General features: G+C 36.1%; 1 protein-coding gene across 1 annotated transcript in view; it reads left to right on the top strand.

Moving 5' to 3' along the window:
- The window catches only part of LOC145690599 (uncharacterized), a 54,730-nt gene that overhangs the window by 17,999 nt on the left and 23,790 nt on the right, over window positions 1-12,941 (top strand). Inside the window, exons 2-3 of the mRNA XM_081765650.1 lie at window positions 4,783-4,923; window positions 12,005-12,132. Of these exons, the coding sequence (XP_081621776.1) occupies window positions 4,873-4,923; window positions 12,005-12,132 (179 nt within the window). The 5' untranslated portion in view covers window positions 4,783-4,872. The remainder of the gene's footprint in view (window positions 1-4,782; window positions 4,924-12,004; window positions 12,133-12,941) is intronic.

Here is a 12,941-nt window from a genome sequence, read left to right as displayed (position 1 = left end):
ACACGTTCCATATATTAGTTCAACAAAAATTGGTAAATAGGAACTATTCTTTTTTATGTTAGCTTTGTATATTTCGTTAAAATATCAATATAACGCATACATAATCCAACGTCTTTTACCCAAAGAAAAGGTGTTACTATGTATCATGATGAAGAAAAATCCTACTTATTTTCTGTTAAGTCATCCGAAGGTTCGATTTTCATATTGTCCAGTAGCTAACACCTTCTTTTTCCCCCTCTTTTCTTTTTAAAGTATCTCTTATAAGGCAATTCATCCTTATAGAGGATCCAAAAAATTGCTTTTTATTTTTATTAACTTCAGTATGCTTATTTGCGTTGGAATAGGACGTAATATTGAGGTCTCAAATATACAGTAATATAATAATAATAATAATAATAATAATAATAATAATAATAATAATAATAATAATAATAATAATAATATAGAAGACAAATTCTTTATGAGGACACATTTTATTAAAATCTGTAAAATCGCCCGTAGCGTTAGGCAGAGGTTACAAAATAGCCGGGATTGGAGAGAAGTGTCAGGACCATCAAAACATACCCTCTGCATACGTCCCTACAGCTAGCTAAATGTTATAACGGAAAGTTTCGAGGCAAATTTCGTGTAGAAAGTAGGGATACGGAACTCACAAAAGCCGTAAGAAAATTTATTTTTAAGTAATGGTTATGCCGGCTAAGCTACAAAAGACGTCAATGATGAGAATGAAAGAAATATTGGAATGAAGAAAGTGGGAGGAAGCGGAACCCGCAGAAAACCTACAAACAGGGTGTTTGTTCAGCACAATGCCCACTAGGCGGCAACTGGGTGGAACAGGGTGAACCATTAAAATAACACTTCAGTAATAATAATAATAATAAATATTGGTATCAAAAGTTTTAAAGTTGTCCTAAAATTTGGCAAAACTTACTTAAACGTGGGGATTTCGGAGAAGGGGTTCCGTACCATCAAAGGAAATGAAATGAAATCTTTGTTTTACGTCCCACGTTTATGCCAGCTAGGCTAAAGGAGAGGGTGATTATGAGAAATGAATGAAATGGTGGAATGAAGAAAGTGGGAGGAAACTGGAGAACCCCGAGAAAACCCACGCACACGGTGTTTGTCCATCACAAAGTTCACTTGGCGAAAGCTGGAATCGAGCCCGGAACCCCACGCACCAGGGATGAACGCTATACCACCGCGGCCCTTCCGTACCTTCAAACCACATCTCTACAACTACCGACATTTTAAACAAAAGCTTTCCACTAAAGTTTCATGTAGAAAGTATTCTACTGTATGTTTTAAGGAAAATAACTAATAAAAATAACTGAATATCACTCAACAGTAAGGCATATAATAAACTAATTTTTAGGATACACAGAGGTATTATAAAAGCTTTGCTACAAAAATACCTACACAGACCATAATTAAATGAGCTCTGAAATACAAAGTAACAAAAAGCCTATAAGATTCAGTCTACAGAGCAATTGTTACTTAAAGAATGGACATACACTATTTCGAGAATCGAGACAAGACGAGAAATGTTTACGATAATTTTCATCTCGTCTCGATTCTCATCTCCAAAGCAAGACGATAATTTTAGTTAGCCTTGTCCCGTCTCAAATGTAAAATGTTAATTCTTTTTTGTGAGATGAAAAATTCTTCTTCTCATGGGCAACATTAAAGAAAACCAACATATTCTTGCCAAATGTCACATTTCTGCTTGTGACATGAGACATGAGCGATAATTAGCTCCTAGCTTTTAATCTTCGAGATAATAATAATTATTGCTAGTTTATTATTATTACTATTATTATTCCTGAAGATTTCATAGTTCAAGTATTGAAACATCCGAGTATTCAAATATCTGAATATAATAAAACGTGTCATCGTCGATCAATCGCCATCAAAAATCCTAAAGTAAAAAAAAAATGCCCGACGTGGATTCGAACCACAATCCTCCAGATTACTGGTCAAGCGCCTTGACCACTGCATCACCATCACTACGCGGCTAATGATTCGTCTTTAGTCTCGTTACTTTAGGTTTCTTTGCCTCCGCTTGCAAAGTTGTATGTTATATTTCTTCGTTTCTGAACGTCTTTCGTATTTCTTGTATGATGATATAAGTGAATAATCTTCGGCAAAGTTTATATTAATAACTTGAGTTGTTCTTAAACCTTTGGTTCACAAGTTTGCTTCTTATCCACACGACACCACAGATATGACTGATTTTAATTCTCATACTCTGCATTTGTTGCAAAACATTCGCCATTACCTGATCAATGATTTATGTCCGCCACGATACATTGTAACTAAGTTACAGGAGATTTACGTCCTATCTGAACGACGCATCCACCGAGTCTACTTTTAGAATATCCCATTAAGTTAGCTTTCAACGTAGCTAAATGAAACGTATGTGAACGAGTACATAGAGTTCTCCGTAGCAGAACGGATAAAGTCATTGTTCGATAACTACAAGGTTCGTGGTTCGAAACAGTCTTGGTAGCTTCAGATTTTTTAAATTCTTAATTCCTCAGTTCTCAAGATCTTTCTCTGCCTTCGTAATCATCTGATGCTCTAAAAAGAGTTCTCTGCCTTAGTTCGACAACTGCCTAATGTGATCCTCGCATTTCGAAACCTTCCCTTCTTCTGTTTCACAAAATCACAATTTTCGTCATAATACGAGTGCTGTCCGATCATTTTTCCCCAATTCTAAATGTGTGTATATAAATGATCCCTCTCTGTCTCCATACTTCAGTCTCTCCCTCTCTCTCTCAATGGCACCCAGGAACTTATATGGCTTGAGATCAAACCTTCGACTCTTAAAACCAAATGTAAGCTCTCTAGCAATGTGCTATCGTAACTCTATCGTTTTTTTTTTTTTTTCTGAAAGCAGTCTCTTTTATATTTTATGGGGGGGGGGAGATTCTCCGCCGACATAAGATTTTCACTTTTTTATTAGTGTATTACTATACATTTGATCAAACAATACGTATTTATAAAGCTCAAGGGAGGGAGAATTACACCCTCCTGTCCTGCCCAAATGACGCCCCTGGAACATTTGCTTGCAATTACTGAAAAGAAATTAAATGAATCATTGAATAACACTCATTTCTGTCAGTAGATATTTTAGAGCTCTATGCGTGCATTACAGACTTTAGGAAGCACAAAACTTACTGCCGTTATTGGCAATTTCCATAGATTTCTTAGGGAGCATCTTACTAGCTTGAAGTCTTTGAAGAAGGGAAAGAATGAAACTAAATGTCTTTATGAAGCTCTGGGAACATTGTGTGGCCTTTTTTTTAAAAAAAAAAAATTAGGCTCATAAAATATTTCAGAACAAATGAATGGAAAAGATTGTTTTAAGGCTATAACGTTGTAAGCTTGATTCCTCTTTCTTTTTCTTTTTTTTCCGTCTAAATGGAAAGAGTGTACTACGTCACACACACTGCTTTAGACAAGGAGAGGTGGAGATGGGGGAGGAGTTGGATTGAATACTAAAAGCAACTAATCGATTGAGACATGTATTTCTGGATGCATAAGAAAACGGGGTAAGAGTTGGTTATTAATTTGGACTTCGAATTTGTGTGACGATTTCTATGGCGCGAACTGTACCATGTGAATTAGATCTAAATGTCACTGCATGCTCTAAGTATGTCCTGATTACATCCATAGTGGTAGGATGATTATATTCAATTTATAAGATTGTTATCTGATCGAAGACATAATTTATAAACTGACAGTTAAAAAAAAAAAAAAAACACCTTGTTAGCTGCAATCGCAGTTACAGATTTTTTGTGACGGACTGCAAAATTGTATTGGTTTGAAATACATTGAATATTTCATGTGTGTGAACGTGAATACTATTTACCACTTTATTTCAGTATTTGTGTTGTTGAATGGCTATCTGCATGAACTTGAGGTAGATTTTAGTGACCGTTTCATTGCCTATTTTTGAATAGGCCTGCCAATTTGCCTGCCTAATTTACTTGTTTTTGGTGTCTGAACATCCGGTCTCTAATGACTGCTTTTTGACATACGACGTATTGCAGTATCAATGATATTTGCTATTAGTAATATTACTATTCAGTGAATTAGAAAAGTGTGTATTCTTTGTTTTCACGGAGAACTAACTTTTTGTTCGACATACTTTTTTTGTTAAGATAAATTACAGAATTCCATTAACAGAGTCGTTAGTCACGTTTTTTATAAGAAATATCAACATGTAACAAACTGTGAAAGTATTATCAACTTGCTTTTCTTTACTATAAATAGACTCCGTTGAACTGTGTATTAGAGATCAACAGCATATAGCAAGTTCACATTATTTAAGTAGGAGATAATTTTGCGCATTAAAGTAGCCAACAGTAACAAAATGTCTGCTTTTAAATGAAGTCCGATACTAATGCAATTGAAGTATACTTAAAAAGGCGCTAGGAGTTGTAATACCTTTTTGAGCGTTATAGTTTACCTGCTGTGATGTGTATAAAAGTAATTTTCTATTATGAGAATCAAAAGTGTATTTTTCTTCCCGTAGTGAAGAAGTGGTTGATACCTACATAAGCATAGTTACACATATGTTTAGTTGTTGTTATTGAGGAAACCATACATCATTTTCAAAAATAAAGTACGATAAATAGAAATTAACAAATAATTGTCTCATATGAATATAATTGTTATTCAGTTCCTTAATCATGTACTTGTTCACCTTGTTCGTATCCTGTTTTATGGTAGTGTCTGATATATATTTATGTCTCTAACATCATGTTTTAAAACTTCTAGCCCCACGTGAAAAATGCAAGTTCATGGTCTTCGTTGGCGCAGGCCTCTTCTCCTCAAAACACACCGCAAAGCTCAACGCTCAAGTCTGCCATGGACAGTTTCCAGCAGTTCAAGAAGCAAGCGAAGGAAAAGGCAGATAGAGTAAGTAATAACATAGCATACTTTACGTATAGTTTCATTAGATCTTAAATTTGGATGTAGTACTCACTAGCTACAGACCTGAGAGCGTAAACGCTTTTATTTCCTTAGCAAAAGGGGAGAAAGTAGCAGAGTTCTAGCTAAAATTCTGGGCTTATATCAGTTTTCTGAGAACGTAAAATAATCAACTGCCCAAATACGTGGTCCTCCATGTTTATTCTTGGTATGCTAAATAAAATTTTGAAATACTCGACTGACGAAAGGGAAAGAAATTGTAGATGAAAAATATCCATGCCTAAGGCGAGACGGTCTCGATTGATTAATTGATTGGAATTTAACGTCTCTTCTGATTACTTAAGCTATATGAGACGGCACGTACTGCATAAAATGTAATCTGACGCTAGTTCCCCCGCAGGAGTTTGAATACGGTACCACACGTTACCCAGTTGACCACGCAGGGACACGATGTGAGACTCGAACCAGCGTAAGACCGTAACAAATGTTAAATATCTGTGCCATCTTTGTTTTTCAGCCGATTTATTTATATGGGGAGTTATTTTTGTTTCCTTAAAAGTGAACTGAAATTTTCATCGTTTGATTTTACCAATGTCTTCTTAAACATCTATTTAAATACTTCTCACTTCTGAAAGTTAACTTAAGTTATATTGTGACGCGTAATTGCAGGAACCTTTTGTGCAGTTAGATTCCTACGTCAGGGTGTCTATCGGTCACGGAAGTCACAAAATAGTCTCGAAATCAGAAAACAGTCAAGAAATTTAGCCTTTAGGTCACGAATTATTTTATCGCTACAAATATAAGTACAGACTGGAAAACTTTCTTCTATAAAACGTCAAAATTCACCACCAAAATTGTCAATGGTTGGCTTTAGACGCTGCTAAATCGCAAGCAAAGCACACTTCTATTGCATACATGAAAATTCAGCCTAATTCGCACTCAAATTCGCTCTTGAGAGTGTTAACAAAATTTTATGGTCTGGTAAAGAAAAGATCAGGAAAAAGACACGAAATTTCATTTTGGAATTTTAATAGACACCCTGTACGTTCATCTAAAAATCAATTGACAAAATTGGAAATTATCGTGTTACTAAAATTGTACATAAATAAGGTCGGTAAACCTAATTTTTAAAAGTTGTTGGTAGAGCAAGAGAAAAGAAACATATACTTTAAATAAATAAATATGATAACTAGAGTATGATTGCACAGGCGAATATGAGTGGAATGTAATTGAGACTCGCCTCTTAAGACAGAACCAGCAGGGCAACGAGAATTTTGAATAAGATTCTGAAAACGTTGCCTACGTATCTCTAAATCTAAATAGCATAAAGAAGTAAGCAAATAGTTTCTCAGCATTAGGTGTTCTCGTCAGAGTATGTACGTAACATCAAGTGATCAACTAAACTTCGAATAAATTCAATAGCTTTGATAATGCAACTAGGTACATGAACTTTACACGTGAGTACAATTTTAAACAACCAACTACAAATGTTAATAGATGTATACAGTCAACCTTTGTGCAACTAAGTCCAAGATCACAGGTACTCAGATTCTTGCTGGCTGATGGAAGTCAGATGGAGAAAAATCGAACTCTTACTAGTTCACTATTGATGACTGACTGATCAACCTATTGATGAAAGACTGATGACTGACCAAAGAATAATCTTGAGTTAGTTCCTGCAATTACTTTCATAGATGCAAATAACATTTACAAAAGTAGTAGCACTGGGTGCGGTTTCTTGGTTCCCACATGTCGACGACCTGCTATTCACTTCCCTTGTAATAATGATGACGTAGGGGATTACACAGTGGTAGATTTCCTGTGAAGTAGTTACTGTCAGTTGAAAAAAAAAAAAATGCACTTGGACATAAAATACTGAGAAAGACAGATGTAATTAGAGAGAGAGACAATGTTTTCCTTCCCATAAAGGCAACGTGATTTAAACGAAAACACGCGATGGTGATATTTTCATATATGTGCCCCTTGTCCTTGTATATGTCTGTGTTCCATGAACAATTCTACAGTCACTATCGTCTTTTATTACAGATAAAGACGTACTAAGAGGTATCAAATTATACACCATTTCTAAAAATAAATAAAAATCAGAAGAATAGCTATTATTCATTACCGTAGATATTGTACATGTGACTGCGATACCTGCTTCTATATCGATATATATTTAATAATTTTAATATTTAATAATTAGATGTAGTTTAAGCAATATATAATTTACATATAATGCAAATTCATTTTGAAAAGCAAGACACACACAATTGTACCGTGGGTTACGAACTTAATCCGTTCCATAACGTTGTTCGTGAACTGAAACTATTTTTAACATTGAAATTAATGCAGATTCAATTAATCCGTTCTCCCGCCAAGAAACAAGGCTTTACTTGTAAAAATATATATGTAAAGTAGTATTTTTAAAATATTGTATACAATATAACTTTACCTTTCTGATTGATATTTGCTCGCACAGTAGATGGTAGAGGAAGAGAATCCATGTCATAATAAAGATTAATTTAATGCAAAAGTTAAAAAAACAGCGCAACGACAACAATGTTCACAGCGCTCAAACCTGGTTACAACTGTTGCTGTTAGCGATCCGAAAGCATTGCGCGAAAACCATATGTGTACTTTCGTGCGAGACATTATTCGCTGGTCGGGGCAAAATTTGTTCGGAAATTGTGTTGTGGGCAGATTGTTCGTAGCTCAAGGTACTATGTATGTATATGTATATATATATAATGTATGTATGAATATATGAGGTTTGTTCAGAAAGTATCGAAACACATTTTTTTCGCGTAAACCAATGAATGCTGGGACTTTCGCGGGAGACTTTCTTCAGTGTAGATGTAGAGGGGACACTCATGCACAGTCGTGAATTTTTTCCCACCCGCAGAAAGTCAGTCGTCGGCAGTCGGCCAACGAGTGAAGACGTGTAGTAAGCAGTCATCGGGTTTCACTTTTTTTGCAAAATGACAGAAAAACTTGACAGCGATATTGCGTCAAATTTTGCCAAAAGCTGGGCAATACCTAAGCGAAAACTATTCAATCGGAACGGTACATTCAATTTTGAACAAGAATTTGGGCGTGAGTTTTGAACAAGAATTTGGGCGTAGTTGCGCTGACACCAGAATCGCGAGCAACTTGCCTGATACTCGTGTGAGGATTAACATGGAAGGCTGCAAGTACATCAGCAGACCTATTATCTCTAACAGGCCGAACTATGCGTTCATTCCTGTGACTGCTAGAAGACTGAACATTTCCACTTCTGCGTAGACGTTCGGCAAGGTTGCGAAACACGTGTATTAAACGACGTTTCCGATCGGGATACCGAGCAGCATACACACGAGCAGCAGCGGAACTATTTAGTTTAACTCACCCAACACCATGAGCATATCAAATGCTTCTTTGTTTGTGAAAAGCATTTCAAATTACATGCCACGATTTGCCAATGCGATGTAATTGACAGAAATGCACACGACCACGAGGAATGTACGTTAACAAATCCAGACTTTTCACACAATCTCTTCGACGACGCAACGTCTTGCAACAGACAACGGTAGATGAGACCAAGATTGGAGTGGCGTATTCATGTTATCAGTGGAAGCACGCTAGAACTGGCAGAAGATCTAGGTACACCTCCACGTGTGCGACATAACTTGCGTTGAACCGGGCAGCGTGAAAAGCTTACGGGCAGTCAAATAGAACTTGCTTCTTTGTGGTACTATTACGTGCCCGCCCTTTTTTTGGTCAAGTGGGCAACTTCACTAGTACGTTTTATTTCTTCATGACGAACCAGAAATTCAGGGTTTCGATATTGTTATGGTCGCCATGTTGAAAGTGGTTAGTGGATTCCAAAATCGTGTTCGAATTCTTTTAACACTTGCAGAGACCTTTGCAACTAGGTACTACTCGACCCCCCTTTCCGTTTGAAATTTTCGAGTTCTGACCTTACTTTGGACCCCCTTTCTTGGGTCATGCAGTTTCTTCTTTTTTTAGACCCTGGGGTCACCATGTGGCATATCATTGGAAAGCGTGTGTCTTGCACTTCCCGAAACTGTGACGGTGCTTACATTATCTTAATTAGTAAACTCCTTATACTCTATTTTGCTCACCTTCATTAAAAAAAAAAAAAAAAAAAAAAAAAAAAAAAAAAAAAAAAAAAAAAAAACGGATAACGGTAGGTAGTACGGACAAATATTTCGTAGGGCAATCTTATTTTTCCCCACCTTTTCGAATGTGCATTCGAAACATACAGTTCCCATTCGGGATTTTGTAAATAATTTCTACGGATTCTTTGGAACCACATTTGTAATGCAATTTTTTATTTCAACTTGGTAGCATGTGCCGTTCTCGAGGAAAAGGTAGTGTCTAGGTCGCTCTGGAATACCCTGTATATATATATAATGTGTGTTTGGTGTTTGTGTTTTATAGGAGTCAGAAACTTTGTATTCCTAAAATTGATATTAATTTAAATCATATAAATCCTCCATCGAATTATTTAAGAATCCAATCTTATATGTATTTTACGTGAACTGTCATGTTCAAAAGTAAATATATTGACATGAATTGAGAATACCTAACTGTTACAATTGTCAAAATAGAGATTACGTTATCCAAGCAACTTATGGAGGAATACTATAGCACATTCAAAAAAGCTGTTTTTGTCTCATTCCTGCATTTTTATTTTAAAAAATCAGAATATATTACATGTAGTTAAACAGACCTTAGCACAGCAGACCTAACAGAGCTATGCTATTATATCTATATTTAAAAGAATAAGTCCTGAGTGAGTGAGTGACTGGCAGTGGCTGACTGCCCCAGGCGAAACCGCTTAAGCTAGAAACTTTAGATGTTGATAGGATTTCTGACGTAAGGTATTGCTAAGGAAGGATTTTTGGAAAGTCGACATGACAGGGGGGAAAACAAGGGTGACAAGATGACAAGAGTAAAATGTCCATATCACAGAATCTCTGAAGAGTAGAGACATGAAATTTAGTGCATAAACTTTCCATTTAAAATAATTTGACCCATGTTTCACTGAGTGAGAGTCAAAGTAAGTGTTACAAGCCAATATCTCGCGAAATATACATCAAATAAGAAAAATGGTTGGAGTCAATGTACAATATAGAGGGGCCTAAAAAATGAGTCAAACACGAGGTTCCCCCGCCCCCTCCCATTTTGGGGGAAAGGGGTTCTACGTGAAATTTTCAAATGAGAACATTGGTCGAGTGATACCTCGTTCGAAAGAGTTTGGAAAATTGAACAATTATTGTTGGGAACAATTTTTGATATGGGGCACCGTTTTCAAGATGGCCCCCCAAAATGGTCCTGTATCAGATAAAATTTCCAGTACTTATAAATCAGAAACGGCTAAGTAGAAAAAGACGAAACAAAAAATGAAAAAGAAACGCCATAGGCAACGTGGAATGGTGTTGTTGCGATATCTCCTGGGCCCCAATCATGGGATTCCGGGACCAACTTAAAAATTTCAAAAGGGAATATAGGTCGAGTGATACCTTGTTTGATAGATCGTGGAAAACCAAACAGATTAGTATAAAATTTGTTTTGATTTCGGACAATCCTGTTTCAAAATGGCCGCTGAAAATGGTTCCCCATTCAGATACAAAGCGCAGTGTTTAAATTGAATGTTACAAGCATCCAGTGAACTATGCATCCAATAAGAAATATGTTAAGAGTCAATGTAGAATAAAGACAGGCCAAAAATGGGTCAAACACGAGGTCCTAATTTTGTACTAAGCTGTTTGATATTTCACGATCTATGAAAGAAGGTATCACTCGCCCCATGTTGCCATTTGAAAATTCCACGCACACCGCTTCCCTCCAAAATGAGGGACGAGGGAACCTCGTGTTTAACCCATATTTTAAGCCGTCTGTATTGTACATTGACTCTTCACACTTTTCTTATTTGATGCATATTCGCGGGATGTTGGCGTGTAACACTGAATTTGAACACTAGGCTTTGTGTCTAAATGTGGAACCATTTTCGGCGGCCATTTTGAAACAGGCCTGCACGAAATCGAAACAAATTTTGTACCAAGCTGCTTGGCTTTCCACTATCTATCAAATAAGGTATCACTCAACCTATATTCATTCCCTTTTGAAATTTTCAAGTTGATCCCGGAGCCTCATGATGGGTACCCTGGGGACACCGCAACAATGCCATTCCACGTTGCGTATGGCTTTTTTCCTTTTTCATCTTTTGTTTCACCGTTTTCTACTCAGCCGTTTCTGATTCATAAGCACTGGAAATTTTATATGTTACAGGACCATTTTTTTGGGGGGGGGGGGGGCATCTTGAAAACGCTGCCCCATTCAAAAATTGTTTTCTACAAAAATTGTTCAATTTTCCAAACTCTTTCGAACGAGATATCACTCGACCTATGTTCCCATTTGAAAATGTCACGTACACCCCTCCCCACAAAATGGGGGCGGGGAGAGCCTCGTGTTTGACTCATTTTTTAGGCCCCTCTATTGTACACTGACTCTTTAATATTTTTCTTATTTTGGCTTGTAACACTTATTTTGACCCACCCGATATATATATATATATATATAATTGTATATATATAATCGGGTTATTACGAAATACCTTAAAGTTAGATGCATAAAATTGACAGGCATTTTTAGAAAACAGTCGAAGTTGTGTTCCAGCTGTTTTTAGTTTTTCTAATGTTTACCTTAGAAAAGAAGAAAAACGGCAGGAAAAAACAAGATTGGGAGTTGCAGTTGTTATGGTTGTGTCTCAAAGTCGCATAAGATTAAAGACATATTAGGGATATGAATCTTGGTATATAGAATCCGTATTCAGAAGAAGTGAGTATATGCCACAGCGTTTCTGGAAATTCCGGTTTTAACGAGAGAGGAGGGAGGAACATTTTTTTTTCTCAATATATAAAAATGACTACAAAGTTGTCAGTCAGATCATTTGAGGAAGGAATGTCCAAATTCAAATTTAGATTACTTTTTGTTTTGATTGTAATGAATGTTTGTTTAGAATAACTGCCGCCTGAATAATTAAGTATTATTTTTTCTTTAGCAACGCGCGTTGATAGAACAGCAGGAGATGCGAAGGCACCAAAAGGTACAAGCAGAAAAAGAAAGATTGAGGTTAGAAAACGAAAGAAGAAGAGAGCGTGAAGAAGAAGAAGCTCTTGAGAAAGCGAGGTATGTATTTGAATTTATGTGAAATAGAAGTGTGTGTATAATATATATATATATATATATATATATATATATATATATATATATATGAGAGAGAGAGTGAGTGAGAGTGAGAGAGAGAGAGAGTGAGTGAGTGTATGTATATATATATACAAGGAATATACAATACAGAAGCAGTTTTGAGGAAGGAATTTCATTCAATACGATGTTTTCATTTCCTCTAGTGGCGTATGTTTTGCGTATTTTTCTTTAACCAGAATATAGCTAAATATGGTGGATATATATATGAGTAAATAGATATTCTCAAATAATAATAACAATAATAGGAATTTGTATTCATATTTCAGTAATAAAGTTGAACCCGGTGTCATAGACGCTAAAGGGTATGCTACCAATCTGACAACTCGTTTTTGATTCTTGTGATCGTCCAATTACGGTTCAGGGACTCACGTAGCATGTGTCAGAAGATCTTTGGGATAAAAATGGTTGGAACGGGTGCTGATCATACCACATTGGCGGATTAAGCTTCCCCGGTGCTCCTAGGCATAAACTTAAGGAGCGCCTTTTTCAAAAGGAAAAACAGTATTTGCAGGATTGATAATCCGAAAATTTGTAAACATATTGTAATAAAAAGTGCAGGAAAAATCAACAATGAAAATTATAATACAAATAATTCACTTAGTATTGAATTTATACGTTATATCTAAAATGAGATGATAATTATATTGAGAAAGGAATGTCATCACTTAGCAGTCATAAATAAAGTTGCTTTCAGCTCACTTTGGTTGCTGCAAATCCGTGTAGAAGTTCTT

Source organism: Thermobia domestica, chromosome 7 (assembly GCF_964235325.1).
Source record: "Thermobia domestica chromosome 7, izTheDome1.hap1.1, whole genome shotgun sequence".
NCBI lineage: Eukaryota > Metazoa > Arthropoda > Insecta > Zygentoma > Lepismatidae > Thermobia > Thermobia domestica.
The sequence above is the reverse complement of the archived record's forward strand: the minus strand, read 5'-3'. Positions and strand labels throughout refer to the sequence as shown.